Source organism: Podarcis bocagei (genome assembly GCF_964188305.1).
Source record: "Podarcis bocagei genome assembly, chromosome: 12".
Classification (NCBI taxonomy): Eukaryota; Metazoa; Chordata; class Lepidosauria; order Squamata; family Lacertidae; genus Podarcis; species Podarcis bocagei.
Window position 1 is genome coordinate 61,645,253 of NC_138137.1, and position 16,253 is coordinate 61,661,505.

Below are 16,253 nucleotides of genomic sequence, written 5' to 3' on the forward strand. Positions count from 1 at the left end.
CTCCACAGTAGGCAGCGAGAGACGGGTTTGCTCACAGCAGGTTCCTGAGAGAAGTTGCTCCTCCTCCTCATTATCAGGTGGAGGAAGCCTGGAGGAAGCAGACCCCCCCCTGCAACACACCTGCCTCCCTCCTCAGAGCATGGCAGAACCCAAGAGCCCAGCCAGGACCACAAAGGGCCGCTGGATCAGGCCAATGGTCCATCCAGTCCAGAGTCCTGTGTAGTGATCAGGTGGGATTGCTATGAGGAATTATAACAAATATAGAGTAATCCATCTGTGTCAGCAATGAAAGCATTGCATTCACTGGGTTTAAACTATTTTGATATGATTCTTGATCAATCCACACCTCTGCATCCCTGTTCCATTCCCTTTTCTTCACAAGTCACATACACACTTAAGACAGGCAGGCGTCCTGGGTCATCAAAGACAGTGGGCAAGTTTCTTTGATGTAGCTTTTCTGATATGTTAATCTTAGGGCCAGGAAACAGATCTCACCTGAAGGTGATAATGATCGCTGTCTTCCTGGCCATCCTTCTTATCATATATTTTTTTTGTTTATGACCTCAGGGGTTGCCAAATGCACTCCTTTGTAGTTCTGTTTTGTTTACCCCAGAAATATGTGAGCTTAATTAGCTTTGGTAGTTTAACTTTGTTCCCAGGTGGGGTTTGTTGAAATGCTCAGAAGAAATCTGATTGGTTCTTACGAACACTCTGTAAAAAGCTCTTTTGTGAATAAAACGACCTGGGCCAGGGGCTAGAGGGAGAGAGACTATTATACCAGAGGCTTGCTGGTTCAAGCCTCTCTGTGTGTATTCTTATTAATCAGAGTTCAATCCTTCCTCAGTCCTCTTCTCACAGTGGCTGACCGGATGCCTGTGGGAAACCAGGGAGGGGAACATGCATGCAAGAGGGACTCTCCCCTCCTGATGTTTCTGGCAAGTGGGATCCGGAAGCATTTCCTGCCTCCAGCTGTGGAGGGCAGAGCATGTGATGGCCTGGGACTCGGAACCAGAGGAGTCTCAGTCTGCACCGGATCCTCTGCCTCAGGCATCACCTGAACCAAGGCCTGATCCTGAAGAGTCCCAGTCTGCACAGGTTCCCCTGCAACAAACTCCACCTGGGCCGAGTCAGGGGCCTGAGCCTGCCCTGGCTCCAGATGCGAGGATGACCTCGTTGCCTCCAGCTGGGCCATCGCTTACAGCTGCTCCACTACCAGTTGGGTCAGGGGAGGCTGAGGCGGCCCCTGGGTCTAGTAACCCACTGAGCTGCAGAGACTCAGGTCTGGGAGAAGGAGAGACCTGAGTACTCGCAGGAGGAGTGCTTGCCTTCGGGCGAGACAGGGAGGTGAGTCGCCGGGGGATCAGGACCGGCCATTACCCCGACAGAGATAAAAGGCTGTTGGACCCCGCCCCAGGTTGTGGGAGCAACATTGCTGTGTGCCAGATCCTGCCTGTGATCCTGTGCCTGACCTTGCCTGGTTTCCTGCCTCGTGTCCTGCCTTGACCCTGTCGGACTGACTCCTAGCAGAACCTTCGGATTCTGGACCAGTCCTGGACCATGTTTCACGGGTTACCCCTGTGCCCAGTACAGAGCACACCCATCCTGGCTCTTCCCCCCCTCCATGAATTTATCTAATGCTCTTTCCAAGTTGTCCAGGTTGGGGGCCAGCCCTGCCTCCTGCCACCCACCCACCTAGCTCCTTCCGGCCAATCAGAGAGAGCTTTGCCAGCCTCCCACCTTATCAGCTCTCCTCCGTCAAGCCCAATCCAAGGCTATCCCTGTTGAGTCAGAGTCTGGGCTGCTTGCTCACAGCCTTTATAAATGCAGCAGCAAGGAGGACCCAGGAGAGAACACTCACCGACTCTGCAGCCAGCAGGGGACTGGGCAGGAAGGCGGCCTGTCCTCTCTCCCGACTGGACTTGCAAAGTCGTGATACACACACACAACTTCTGCTATGGCAGAGATGCAGGATCGGTCCCAGCAGTGCCAACTGGGCCCCGCAACCATGGGTGCCCGGGGAACGTGGGTGCCCTGGCACCAAAATTTGTGGGTGTCTGGCCCCTTCACAGGGAATTTAATAATAATAATAATAATTTATTTATACCCCGCCCATCTGGCTGGGTTTCTCCAGCCACTCTGGGCTGCTTCCAATGGAATATTAAAATACAATAACCTATTAAACATTAAAAGCTTCCCTAAACAGGGCTGCCTTCAGATGTCTTCTAAAAATCTGGTAGTTGTTCTCTTTGACATCTGGTGGGAGAGTGTTCCACAGGGCGGGTGCCACCACCGAGAAGGCCCTCTGCCTGGTTCCCTGTAACTTGGCTTCTCACAATGAGGGAACCGCCAGAAGGCCCTCAGAGCTGGACCTCAGTGTCTGGGCAGAACAATGGGGGTGGAGACGCTCTTTCAGGTATACTGAACCGAGGCCGTTTAGGGAATCAGCACCTAGGATAGGCACCTTGGCCACCCAGGGAATCGGCACCTAGGATAGGCCTGCTCTGTGGTCTCTTCCCCCTCCCCACTTCAGTAGCTGAAGCTTAGTCAAGCCAGGCAGGAACCCGCCCCCCCCCTGCCGCCCCTGCAAACACACATAGAGGTCAGACCGCTGAGGACTTTTCCCTGGAGTAGCAGGAAAAGACAGACAGACCAGGCCCAGGGGCAAAAGGACCCAAACACTGCTGCCAGAAAGGAGTGAAGTGGCTTAAGAAGGCCGGACTGCATTTTCCCTCCTGCATCCCCCCCCCCACCCTGCCTTCATCCCCCCCCCCATTTCAGGCAAGGGAAGGGGCCACACAGAGCAGCGAAGCCTCTCTTCCTTGCCCCTCCCCTGCACAAAGAACCAGCCAGATCCTACAAGTGGATTTATTTTCCTTTCTGCTCAGTGGCCGGGGGTTTCAACTGGAGCTAGGAGCCCAAAGCAGAGGTGGTCAGGATCCTGCCTGCAACCAGGCCAGAGAGGTTCGTTGCAGATTTGCCAGAGACAGACTCGTCCCCATTCTGCTTCCACCAACCCAGGAGGAGAGCAGGGCATCGGACTTGAGAAAAGCCCCTGGCCTCACCCAAGGCAACTAGGCACCCAGCTGATTCCAGGGTCAGATCCAGACTTGGGGGTGGGGTGGGCAGCCCCATCATTGCCACCTGGACCAGTCTGCTGTGATTTCCCAGGAGCGCGCGGGGGGGGGGGGGGCAAGACTCACCATCAGGCAGAGGCTTCCAAGAGATGAGCTGCCTCCTTCGGAAACTTCGTGCAGCTGTGATGGCAACGCAGCAGAGAAGAAAAGCCCCAAGGAGGAGGAGGAGGAGCTGCTGGAGGCAAAGGCCAAATCATTCCCACACCCAGGGGTGGGTCACAGATCCCTGGGAAAACGGAGTCTAGAATGGTAGAGTTGGGGGCACCCAAGGGTCATCAAGTCCAACCCCCTGCAACGCAGGAGTTGTCATCCAACTGCTTGGCTGACTGTGAGGCCGAGGGAGTCACCCAGCACCCCCCACCCACCTGGCAGAATCAGCACCCACCTGCAGGAAGGAGGCACCCACCAGGGGGCATCGTGGGGGGCAAGTCGTAGGGGTGTCCAACTGAGCCCTCCTGGGGGAAAGGGGAGTTTGCCAGCACAGGAGGGACGGATTGGCTCTAGGTGATAATAGTAGTAGTAGTAGTAGTAGTAGTAGTTGTAGTAGTAGCAGTAATTTATTTACACCCCACCCATCTGGCTGGGTTTCCCCAGCCACTCTGGGCAGCTCCCAACAGAATATTAAAAACAGAAAAAAGATCAAGCATTAAAAACTTCCCTAAACAGGGCTGCCTTCAGATGTCTTCTAAAAGTCGGATAGTTGTTTATTTCCTTGACATCTGATGGGAAGGCATTCCACAGGGCGGAAGCCACCACTGAGAAGGCCCTCTGCCTGGTTCCCTGTAACCTCACTTCTCACAGGGAGGGAACTGCCAGGAGGCCTTCAGAGCTTCACCTCAGTGTCCGGGCTGAACGATGGGGACGGAGATGCTCCTTCAGGTATACTGGGCATTTGAGGCAGTTTAGGGCTTTCAAGTTCAGCACCAACACTTTGAATTGTGCCCAGAAACGTCCTGGGAGCCAATGTAGGTCTTTCAGGACCGGTGATATGGTCTCGGAGGCCACTCCCAGTCCCTAGTTAATGCTTGCAATTCCTGCATTGTAGGGGGTTGGACTGGATGACCTTTGGGGTGCCTTCCAACTTTATGCTTCATAGAGGTCCCAGGATATTTGAGACTTTGTGGGGGTTGGTAGTGGAATCATTCCAGGGCCTCCCCAAGCGCGGAGGAGGGCATGGCTCAGCCGCTGGCATTTTGTGCTCCCCACACACATCAGAACGTAGGAAATTGCCAGATACAGAGTCAGACCCCCTCGGTCCAGCTCAGCATCGCCTCCTCTGGGTTTCAGGCAGGAACTGACATTCTGCATCCCAAGCAGCTGCTCTTTCCCGCTGCGCTCTCCGGACCTGCCGAAGCCGCAAGTCGCGCAGGCAAGAAAACACGCGCAGCCAGGGAGCAGGAAGAGACCCCTCCGACCTCCCCTCTGGAGAGCCCGGCTGCGCTTTCGAACCACAGACCACCCCCCGGCCGCCCCCGGGGTCCCTTCGCCCTGCAAGCCGCCGAGCCTACCTGCTCCGGGCCAGGTAGATCTCAAAGGTCCGGCAGCGGCGGTGGGGTCGCTTAGACTTGAGCCGCCCGGCGCCCCCATTTTCTGACGCCGCGGCGGTGGGGCCGCGCTGGGCCGGCGCGCAGCGGAGCCGCGGGATCCATTTCTGGAAGGGAAAAAGTAAACAGGGCGCAGGGGCAGTGGAGCAGCCTCTCTTCGGCCAGGCGCCCCCTGATCTGCCCGGGCAGGGAGAGGCCGATGCCCGTCGCCGGCTCGAAAGGGGGAGCTCGGCGGAGGCGCGCAAGATGCGCGCAGCGTCGGAGGCGCGCAGGAGCGCGGGGATCTCGGCGGGAAGGCTGCGCCCCAGAAGGGTCCCGGGACTCCGTCGGCCCCAGCACAGCCCTTCTCCGCCTGGGGAATGGGGGTGGGGGGCTTTGTCTCGGCCCCTCCTGGGCAAGGGGCGCGCAGGGTGAGAGACAGACGACTGGCCCGCGCGGAGAGGAAGGCTGCGCTCCCAAACAGCCCCCCGGGAAAACTAAGCGCGAAGGGCCGCCGCCATCGCTGCGCCCCTCTCCCACCTCGCCGGACCCGCGTACCTGGCGGGGTCTCCGGCGCGGCCGGCGCCGGCTCGGGCACACGCGTTGCTCTTTCGCCAGGCGCCTGCGCGGTGCTGCGGAGAGAGGGGGAGAGGCGCCCCCCCACAGCCCTTATATGCGTCGCTCTCACGGCAGGGCAGCCCCACCGCTCGGAAATGGGGCGCTCCTGTGGCACGTGGGGATGGAGGCAGCGTCAGACTCCCAACCCGAGGCGCCCCGCGGAGATGGGACGCCCCCTCCTAAAAAAATAATAATAGCCAGAGACATTCCCCGCTCAGTTGCTGAGGAGGGCGGATTTGAACCCCACCCACCCACCCACCCAAGGCAGCTTAGACCTGCGGGCCATGTGCTCAACAGTCCTTGGGGAGCTTCTGCTCGCGAGGAGGACAGCGGGAGAAGGGGCGATGGAGGATTGCGCATGGCCACCAACGCTGGGAGTAGCCAACTAGGGAGCAGAGAAACCGTGGGCAGTGGGGGGGGGGGCAGATCTTCTTTCAGAATAATGGCTGCCAAGTGCTGGGGCAGCGCAGTCGGGAGAGATCAACACCCTCCAGATCAGGGGTCAGCAACCTTTTTCAGCTGGTGCGGTCCACCTCCCTCAGACCTTGTGGGGGGCCGGACTATATTTTGAAGGGGGGAAATGAACGAATTCCTTTGCCCCACAAATCACCCAGAGATGCAATTTAAATAAAAGGACACATTCTACTCATGGAAAAACACGCTGATTCCCGGACCGTCCGCGGGCCGTATTGAGAAGGCGATTGGGCCGCATCCGGCCCCCGGGCCTTAGGTTGCCTAGCCCTGCTCCAGATCATAGGTTCACATGGGGCAAAGAGAGACTTGCATTGCCACTCGTTGGACTAGATCACTCATAGTCCCTTCCAACTCTACAATTCTGAACCTATGATTTTAAGGGGCTGATTTTAAGGTAGCAGCCCATCTAGGAAAAGGAAAACTCTGATCTTAAACCTCTGCTGCCTTGCGGGATATCTTCAGGAGAAGGGACGGCTAACAAATCCGAAGGCTAACAAATCCAGGGTGGAGTCCTTAAGGTGGTTGGATAGTGTCTTGTCCGCCTCCTTCCAGCAACTCCTGCAGCCCAGCTGGTGCCAAACGTCTTGCTCTGCTTTCCTTGGGACCCCGTCAGCCAGGCCAAGAGGCGGGTCTTGTAGTCTGGGCAACCCCCCCCCATGAACCCCCCAGGCTTGCACCCCAGGGGGAGCCCACTTCAGTGCTGATAACTCAGCCCTTTGACTTCACCTGTCCCCCACGCGCAATGCCAATCATTATTCTAAGTCCCCCCCCCCCCGCATGAAGGACTGAGCTGTTGCTGTTGCTCCGTCCCTCTCCACCCCCAACCCCCAAACAGGAGGAGAGACCCAAGTGACACAGGCAGGGCAATTGCAGCAGCAAGGAAACGTTTAATTGGTTTTCTCGTTTTTTGTAAAAATTGGTTCAGTGGGTCTTCTTTTCCGTCCCCCCGCCAGCCACCAAGCACAGCAGCCTCCCTCCTTGTGCTCCCCCCCCCCGGTCAGGTGCTGTTGGCCTGCTCCTGCTCAAAGAGCGCCATGGCCAGGTGGGATCGGGAGCCGAGTCCTTGCAGGTTGCTGAGGACGCAGCGGTGGTAGAGCTCCTCGCTCAGACGGGGGTTGCAGCCCCGCAAGACATACTTCTGCGCCAGCCCCGGCTCCGCCGCCCGGAAGACGTGCAGCTCCGAGTAGCGCAGGAAGACGTCAAAGGCCTCCAGGCCCTCCAGAGCCTCCTCGCGGTCCAGCACGTCGGACGCCAGCCTTGCGCGGGCCGCCATGTAGTCCGCGTTGTAGAAGCAGGCCTCTGAGAAGGCCTGCCGGTCAAAGCGCCCATCGCGAGGGAAGTCGGAGGCGGCCGAAGCGCCCCCACCGGCCGCCTGCTCGCCCCCGCGGAAGGCCAGCGCCGGGTTGAACTCCTGGAAGTGGACGGGGAAGAAGACCTGCCAGCTGCTGATGGCGTTCATGCGGCAGCGGTTGAGGACCTCGGCCGTGACCTCCGACCAGACGCTGGCCAGGAAGAAGAGAGTGTCCACAGGGTGCTTCTTGGAGACGATGTCCATCAGCTTGACCTGGGAGGGGACCTCTGTCTTGACGCTGATCCAGGGAATCTTGACGTCCGAGTAGCGCCTCTCCAGCTCTGCCACCATGGCCTTGGCCCCGGCAAAGACGTCCACCTGCCCCACGCGCTGGGCGTCGTAGGGGTCGTAGACGAAGAGCAGGGTCAGGCGGGAGTTGTCCCTGGCGTCCAGGGCGTTGGTGGCAAAGGCGTCCAGGAAGCCCCCCAGGAAGTCCAGCTCCGGCACGGTGAGGGGCAGCACCAGCTGCAGGCGGGTGGCCTCCGTGACGTAGGGCATGGGGATGATCTCCACCTGGCTGAGCGGGCGCAGGAGCTGGACGCGCTTGGAGAGGAGGTGGCTGTGGCCCTTCTGCGTCACGGCTTCCAGCAGCAGCTCCAGCTGGTACTCCATCCCCCGCGTGGGGTCGAAGCGGCGGTAGCCGTTGAGCAGCCGGCGCTTGCGGAAGCGCAGCTGCGGCTGGTAGCGCCGGTTCAGCTGCTCCAGCGCCGCCTGCAGGATGTCCCCCACGTCTGCCTTGCTGGCCCCCTGCAGCTCGCACTTGGGGGCCCCGTCGGGGCAGGAGAAGAGGTGCTGCTCCGTGAAGTAGTCCCAGCCAATCACCTCAAAGCGGGACTTGGGGGAAAAGGGGGCGCTGACCCCCACGGGCCACGACAGCTCTGCCTCCCCCGACGGCATCAGCGCTGTCAGGTTGCGGATCTGAGCCTGCCAGGGAGAGAGGAGGAGAACCCCCGTTAAGACGTCCCCCGACCTTCTCCCTTGCCGCACTGAAGGAATGGGTTTCCCAAACCCAAAACTGACTGTGCAGGCAGTTTGAAATGGGCACCAAAATCCCTATTTTTCCTTAGCTAAAATCCATTAACTTGAGCTCTGAGTCAATGTATAAACAAAAACCCGGCTGTGTTCAGAGCCCTCTCCTTTATCAGTTTGTGATGGCAAGGATGACCTTGGCTGTTCCAGTGGAGTACGGATGACATGTCTAGGTCTTATCTTATGTCCTGACGCACAGACCTAGTCCGGGAACAGCGCCAGAGTGTGTTCTTGGAGTTGGTGACCTCTTGCTCCAAGATAAGAGTAGGAACAGGAATACCCTTTTATGGTCAGAAGTACAGGAAGGAAAACCCTTTTATGGTTAAGGGTACTGGAGCAGGAAAAACTGTGATGTCAACCTGCGTGTACAAATTGACGTGGCTGGATTCCTGGGGAAGGGGGGAGAGGGTGCCTGGAGGAGATATATACTGCATGAAATCTCTCATTTCTTTGGACTTGCTGTGGACTGACATCGCAAGTGCCTTTCTGCTGTTCCGGAGAGCAGAAATAAAAAACTCTTTCTCTGAACCAACCCTCGGTGTCATTTGACTTCCTTCCTCCTGTCCGGGAGCAACGTAGACCCAATCGGTGAACTCCAATAAGGCTACAGCACAGTTGGACCACCCCGTGGCAGGGGCTGGAAAAGGGGGTTTCCAAAAAGTATAGCTCAGCCTGAAACAAAGGATGCTGACGGAATCTACAAGGCCTGGTGTGTCATGAACTGAACCAGTTGGGGTCAGAGGGAGAAGAAGGTGTGGGAAGCTGAAGAGGGGACAGGGCTTAGTGAGCAGGGGGAGTCTGTGGGAGAGGGCAGTACAGAATCAGAGGCAGAAGCTGAGGTGGGAGAGGAGGGAGGCCAAGAGGCAGAGAGGAGTCTGGCTGGGGAAGAAGCACAGGGCGTCTCCTCCTGCTGCAACACACTCCCTTCCCACCTTGTCTCCCAGAACCAGAAGAGGGCTGAAAAGGGCAGGGCAGCAGTAGGCTGCATGCAGGCACAGTCTCTAGTTGCTTGGATAAAGCCCTGAAGAGAAGGAGACTTAGAGATGGTTGTGGGAAGGCAGGGACTTTCAGTCTTGGTAACTGATATAAATTATTGTGACTTTTATGCTTTGGATCAGATTGTCATTGCGTGTATGATCTTTGCTGTCTATTTTGTTGTTTCTTCAGCTTGCAAACTGCCTTGTGCATAGCAATATCCAAAGGCAGCATACAAATTAAAAGTGAATTGAAATGAAATTCATGAGGGCGCTGGGGATGAACAGCTGGGCTCGTCAGGCCTGAAACTCATTGTGTTCTTGCTGATGAAGAGTTAACACCTACTCTGAGTAGTGCCACAACTGCTGGTTGGCTCTTTGCAGCTAGACCCACCCAGTGGTCTCCAGCCCACCAGGCCCAACGTGTGACGACTCTCCTTCACTGGAGATTCCTAAGCAGAGGGTGGGGGGCCACCTGCCAGGGGCTCTGGAGCTGTGGCTCCTGGCCCTGAAGGGGGCTGGACTGGATGACCATTGTGGTCCTCTCCAAATCCGCAGTTCTGTAATAGTAGTAATAGTAATTTATTATTTGTACCCTGCCCATCTGGCCGGGTTAGTAGCGTGAGCTACCTTTGAAGGTAACCTGGAACCTACAACTAATCCAGAATGCGGCAGCTAGACTGGTGACTGGAAGCAGCCGCTGAGACCACATAACACCGGTCTTGAAGACCTACACTAGCACCCAGTACGTTTCCGAGCACAATTCAAACTGTTGGTGCTGACCTTGAAAGCCCTAAATGGCCTTGGTCCAGTATACCCGAAGGAGCGTCTCCACCCCCATCCTTCAGCCCCACAGACACTGAGATCCAGCGCCGAGGGGCTTCTGGTGGTTCCCTCATTGCGAAAAGCCAAGTTACAGGGAACCTGGCAAAGGGCCTTCTCGGTAGTGGTGCCTGCCCTGTGGAACGCCCTCCCATCAGATATCAAGGAGATAAACAACTACCTGACTTTTAGAAGACATCTGAAGGCAGCCCTGTTCAGGGAAGTTTTTAATGTGTGACATTTTAATGTATTTTGAATTCTTTGTTGGAAGCCGCCCAGAGTGAATATTGTTAGTGAATACAGTGGTGCCTCGCAAGACGAAAAGAATTCGTTCCGCGAGTCTTCTCGTCTTGCGATGTTTTTCGTCTTGCAAAGCACGGTCCGTCGCAACTGCGCCTCTTCAAGCGGCTTAAAAAAAAAAAGCGCAAGACGTTTTCGTCTTGCAAAGCAAGCCCATAGGGAAATTCATCTAGCGAAGCAACGCAAAAACGGAAAACCCTTTCGTCTAGCGAGTTTTTCGTCTTGTGAGGCATTCGTCTTGCGGGGCACCACTGTATTATTAATATTATCATCTAAGAATGAAGCTGAGTTGCCAGAACTCCAGGCTCTCAGCCACCAACCCCATGATCCCAGCCTGGGCCCAGCAGCTGCTGCAGGCACCCCAAATCACGTTCATGCACCCCACTGTCAGCCCCCAGAAGCCTCCAGCTGCCCCTACGGGGAGACCCTCAGCTGAAGAAGGTGGAGCTTGCAGGGTCTTATCCTTCCAGCAGCTCCTTCGTAGTCTGAACCAAACCAAAAAGCAGACTTTCCGTTCTACCAGATGCTGTGTACAGAGAACCGTGAGCAAAAGGATGACTTTGCATCCCCCTCCAGGGACACCCTGAGAATCAGGGACGCTTGGAGTCTCTGGTGTCACCCTGTTTGCTTCTGTGGAAGTGACCTTGCCTTAGAAATCCCAGGATGCCGGGGTCTCCTCCCTGCCTTGCCGGAAGGTGACCCACAGCTGTTCCCTGCCTGAGACCAGTACCCAGCGGCCTCCATCCTCTCCACCCCAAGCAGTGAGAGAGTCTTGGGGGGTGTTGGGGGGTCTCTCCCCTCTTTACCTGCAGCTCCTCTATCTCTTGGTAGGTCTGCTCCAGCTTGATCCGGCTGAACCTCTTATGCAGGCGGTACATGAGGGTGGGCTCCGTGACTGGGTGCACGGCAATCGCTCCCCAAAAGTCTTCTCCCTCCTCCTTCTCTGGGTCCGCATTCTTGGCCAGTTCATAGGACAGGTAATTCTGACCCTAAGAGAGGGAGGAAGGAAATGATGGTCTCCTGGTCCTTCTCTGCAGAAGTATTTGCATCAAAGACTTACTATCTGCTCCCTCTTTTTCCATCCCCAAAAGCAGGTGTGATGCAGATGTTTAATCACCCTGCGAACCAAGTTAAGCTTGTGGCCCAAAGTCCACTAGCCTGTGTTCTCACTGAGCAGGAATTCGAACTCACCTCCAGGCTCCAATCTCCCAACATGTTCCCTGCGGCCACAGAGAGCCAGACAAAGGCAATGACCAGCCGGCTCCCTTTGCTCTTCTGCACAAATCCTTCCCGGCTTTTCTCTCTCTTCCTGACTTAAACTTCTCAGAATGTGGAGATTTGCCTTGGGACTGGCGTTGTCCCTTAAGACCAAGCAAGACACTGCCATGGGGCTGTTGGGCAAGTGCAGGCCTCTTCGAAGCAGACCAGGAAGCAGGCCAGGCCGGCCTTAACCAACCCCTGTCTCCCAAGTCCCCCCTCACTGCCTCCCCTGCTATTAAAAAACCCCAGAGAGACAGAAGTAGCAAGTCGGAGGCTGATTGAGCCCCACAGCATTCGCTCAGGTGTCCTGCTGGGAGGGGCTCCAAAGCGTAAAGAGGGCACTGGCTTCCCTGGAACAGCTCTGGACCTGTGGGACTCCTGCCTGCCTGGCCTCATCTCCTAGCTTCTTCACCCTGTGGGACTCATGCCTGGCTCCATCTCCCAGCCTCGGCCCTGTGGGACTCCTGCCTGCCTGGCCTCAACTCCTAGCCTCTTGACCCCTCTTGCCTCTGGACCTGTGGGACTCCTGCCTGCCTGCCTGCCTTGCTCCATCTCCTAGCCTCTTGGCCCCATGGGACTCTTGCCTCTGGACCTGTAGGACTCCTGCCTGCCTGGCCTCATCTCCTAGCCTCTTGGCCCTGTGGGATTCCCGACTGCCTGCCTCCCTCCATGCCCCCATCTCCCAGCCCTTTGGCCTTGTGGGACTCTTGTCTCTAGCCCTGTGGGACTCCTGCCTGCCTGCCTGCCTGCCTCCCTCCCTCCTTCTCCCAGCCCCTTGGCCCTGTGGGGCTCTTGTCTCTAGCCCCGTGGAACTCCCGCCTGCCCACCTGGTGCTGGGAGGTGCAGCTGGTGCCCAGGAAGTCTGCGAGGCAGCGGCCCAGCCACTCGTCCGGCCGCAGGCTGAGGATCTCGTTGCGGCAGCTGTCCAGGTGGGGGTGCAGCTTGAGGAGGAGGCTGCGGGAGAGCAGGTAGCCGAAGCCGCCGTGGCAATAGCGCGCCTGCTCGTCCCCGCCAATGAACTCCTCCGCCCGGCCCAGGTAGACGTCCTGGTGGATGCTCAGGTGGGCCACCAGCGCCTTGAGCCGCTCCGGCTGGACGTAGGTGTCGTCCTGCATGACGAAGAACCAGTCGAAGTCGCCCCCAAAGTGCTGGTGGACGTAGCGCACCGTCTCGTACATGAGCCACACGGGACGCTCGTCCCCGTGCGACACCAGCGCCAGGCCGTGGGGCACCTTGGCCCCCCGCAGCCCCGTGAAGTAGAGGAGGTGGGGGAAGTGGTGGGCGGCCGTCTTGTTGACGGCCACGGCCAGTGTGCCCAGGGTGGCCTTGGAGGTCAGCACGGCCACAAAGAGCCGCTCGCGGAAGCCCAGCTCCGTCTGGATGTAGCGCGTCCTGTGAAAGGAGAAGGAGAGCTTTTTGTCTCAAGGGGAAAGCGACAGAAGTAAAAAGGCACTTGAAACTGTGATACGATGCAATGCAACATACAGATATGGTCAGGGCTGGAGTCAGGGGCAGGTCAGCAAGAAAGGAAGCAAATCTCCAGTGCCAGGGAAGGTAGAAACAACAACAACAACAACAACAAATCATTTACTCACTGCCCATCTGACGGGGCAGCTTCCAGCAAATTATAAAAGCACAGTAAAGCATCACACATCAAAAACTTCCCTGTAAAGAGTTAACTCTTTATTCAAGGAAACAAAATGCAGTGGTACCTTGGTTCTCAAACAGCTTAGCTGATGAACAAATCGGCTCACGAATGCTGCAAACCTAGAAGTAAGTCTTCCAGTTTTCGAACATTTTTTGGAAGCTGAACGTCTGATGCAGCTGTCGGCTATTCTGATTACGTTTGAGAACCAAGGTACCACCGTAGACTCAGCCTAGTGGTCTCAGCAACCATCCCCAGTAGGTGTTGCCCCGATGGAGCAGTTGCCAGGACTTAGGGCCCTGCTCCCTCCCCCCCCCCCCCCGGCTGCTCCCCTCCTGGATGTTTCCCAAGCAGCCTCCGGCTCTAACCTCTGTCTGACTCTCCTCAGTATCCTGCGCGTTCTTGGACACCAGGGAGGAGCAGAGCTTGTCATTGCGGGACGGGGAGACTCAGGGATCCATTCAGTGCTGGAAACTCAAGATATATAAGCTAGGCACTTAAACCAGGGTTCCAGTCGCCCAAACAGAATGCCTAGTTGCCATTTTGGGGCAAGGAGACTCTAAAGCCTTCTTCTTCAAAGGACGGACTGATTGCGTCTCAGTTAAACATCTGGCTAGTTCAGAGGACCACCCCGAGCTCGGTTAGGATCTTTGAGAACTTAAAGAAGGAAAGCCCCATCAATATGGGCCTGGAGAGCGTTGAATGGGCCTGTGTTTCTGGCCTCTGGCTGAGGCAGTGCTCCTTCCCCGCTGACCACCAACGGGGCCAAAGACCTCTCTGGGTGCAGCTGGGAGCCTGAGCTACTGCAACTCGGGGGAAGACTTACAACGCTGCTCCTGGGCACTTGCACACCGCAGGTTCATTGGGGTACAGACAAAAAGAGGGAAAGCTCTTTGTGAGCGTGAACGCTCCTCCCGCCCCACAGACCTGCATCGCAGCAGCAGCCCCTGGATCAGGGTGCATGGGACACTCGGGCCCGTTCTCCCGGGGAAAGGGCACCACCAGCTCAATGTTTAGGGAAGCTTTTGATGTTTGATGTATTACGGTATTTTAATATTTTGTTGGAAGCCACCCAGAGTGACTGGGGAAGCCCAGCCAGATGGGCGGGGTATTAATAATAATAATAATAATAATAATAATAATAATTATTATTATTATTATTATTACTGTAGCTGAGCCATGCTCTCCCTGCCTCTACTCCCTCCTGCAATGTGGGGAGCAGCTGCAGCAGCACCCAAGCGCGGTTGTCCCCAGCACACAGGAAGCGCACCAAAGGAAAGCCCTGACCGAAGGTTATGAAATCACGCATGGCATGGGGAAAGTAGGAAAGGAAAAGTTTCCCTCCTTAGTCTCATGACACTAGAACTCATGGAAACCCCATGAAGCAGAAAGCTGGTCAGGCACAGGGCAGAGAAAAAGAAGTATTTATTCACACAGCATGGAGTTAAACTGCGGAACTCCTGGCCACAAGAGGCAGGGATGGCAACCAATCTGGGTGGCTTTAAAAGAAGACTGGGCGAATTCATGGAGGAGGAGGAGGAGGAGGAGAGGGCCATGAAGGGCTCTTAGCCAGGATGATTATGCTGTGCCTCCAGTGGGAGGGAGCAGGTGGTCTTGTGTTCAAATCCTGCTTGCAGGCTTCCCATAATAGGCATCTGATTGAACCCTGTGGATGCTGGACTAAAGGGACCAGGCAGGCAGACTCTTCTTCTGGAACCTCCAGGTACAGAGGCAGTCTATCTAGATTCCTAGTTCTCTTCTGAGAGTCTTTGCTTCCCCCAAAGCCAGAGGGCTTTGACCTGGCCACTGTGATCCACACGGCGGTCATCTCCAGACTGGATCATTGTCACTCACTCTATGTGGGGCTGCCTTTGAGGCAGACCCAGAAACTTCAGCGGGTGCAGAACGCCGTGGCGAGGTTCCTTACGGGGTCCTCGCTGCGGGATCACATTCACCCGGTGCTCTACCAGCTGCACTGGCTCCCGGTGGAGTACAGGATCAGGTTCAAGGTGCTGGTTTTAACCTTCAAAGCCCTATGGGGTCTAGGACCCTCGTCCCTATGGGACTGCCTCTCCTGGTATGCCCCACGGAGGTGCTTACCTGTGGCACGACAGTGCTCCTCCTCCCCAAAGCCCCTGGAACCCAGCTCTGGGGAGAAGGCTTGCCCCCTCCAGCATAAGCGCCTTACCTGAGCACCTTCTTGTAGGGCTTGCTGGGGTCCCTGTAGTAAGGCACGATGCGCGGCTTGAACTCCTCCTGCTGCGACTCCTCGCCCTCCTTCCTGCCCGGCCCCGCTCCTCCTCCTCCTCCGGCCCCCGGCAGCCCCTCTCCGTCGGGCTGGCGCCCATGGCCAAGCGCAGCTCCGCCGGCGGCGTCGGCGCAAGAGTCTCCGGCGTCGCCCTGGATCCACGAGACGCGCAGCAGGCTCAGGCTGCAGCCCAGCGACAGCCCCAGCAGCAGCGGCAGCGCCGGGCGCAGCACCGCCAGCACCGTGGCCACGCGCATGGCCGGCGGCGGGCGCCCGGACGGGGCAGCCGGGGCTCCGCGACCATGGAGCGGCGAGCTGAGGGGCAGCGGGGCGCCTTGCTGGACGCGCCGTCCAGGGCCGGGGCCAAGCGCAGACCTGGGAGCGGGGAGGGAGGAAGAAGGAAAGGGGTCACCATGGAAGACAGCGGCACCCACCCCACGAAGTGCCCCCAGGAGGAGGGCAAGGGGGCCACCCTGACCGCGCCGCCTAAGGCCGGGGCTAAGCGCAAACCTGGGAGCGGGGAGGGAGGGAGGAAGGGGGTCACCATGGCGCGCCTGGGCAGCACGGAAGACAGCGGCACCCACCCCACAAAGCGCCCCCCGAAAGGGAGCGAGGAGACGGTGCGCCCGTCCGCGCCGTCTGAAGCGAGGGCTTCGGGCAGAGCTGGGGGGGGGGAGGTCAGGGAGGATGGGCGCCTGGACAGCAAGGAAGACAGCAGCACCCGCCCCCACGAAGAGCCCCCAGGAGGAGGGAAAGGGGGCCACCCCGACCGCGCCGTCTAAGGACGGGGCTAAGCGCAGAACTGGGAGGGAGGAAAGAGGTCGGGACGGGTGGGCGCCGGGGCACCATCACCCCCTGGGGGGGCAGGAAGGGGC

General features: G+C 57.6%; 1 protein-coding gene and 1 long non-coding RNA gene across 2 annotated transcripts; both read right to left on the bottom strand.

The window, feature by feature from the left end:
- Positions 1–787: 787 nt before the first annotated feature.
- LOC308569959 lies at positions 788–4,788 on the bottom strand. Its single transcript, XR_014000930.1, has 3 exons — positions 4,643–4,788; positions 3,201–3,309; positions 788–873 (listed from the first exon to the last, which is right to left on the bottom strand). It is a non-coding gene; the product is annotated as an uncharacterized lncRNA (long non-coding RNA).
- Positions 4,789–6,616: 1,828 nt separating this feature from the next.
- CHPF2 (chondroitin polymerizing factor 2) lies at positions 6,617–15,940 on the bottom strand. Its single transcript, XM_081164199.1, has 5 exons — positions 15,923–15,940; positions 15,319–15,851; positions 12,313–12,877; positions 11,032–11,214; positions 6,617–8,024 (listed from the first exon to the last, which is right to left on the bottom strand). The coding sequence occupies exons 1-5, from the start codon at positions 15,923–15,925 to the stop codon at positions 6,747–6,749; spliced, it is 2,562 nt and encodes an 853-aa protein (XP_081020325.1). The 5' UTR covers positions 15,926–15,940; the 3' UTR covers positions 6,617–6,746.
- Between the last annotated feature and the right edge of the window lie 313 nt (positions 15,941–16,253).

Bases quoted from the DNA above. Each gene is read 5' to 3' on its own strand.
- CHPF2 (XM_081164199.1), bottom strand. The intron at 11,215-12,312 runs GTGGGCAGGCGG...TCCCTCTCTTAG, and splicing joins GCTGCACCTCCCAGCACCAG to GGTCAGAATTACCTGTCCTA. The intron at 8,025-11,031 runs GTAAAGAGGGGA...TCTCCCTGGCAG, and splicing joins AAGAGATAGAGGAGCTGCAG to GCTCAGATCCGCAACCTGAC.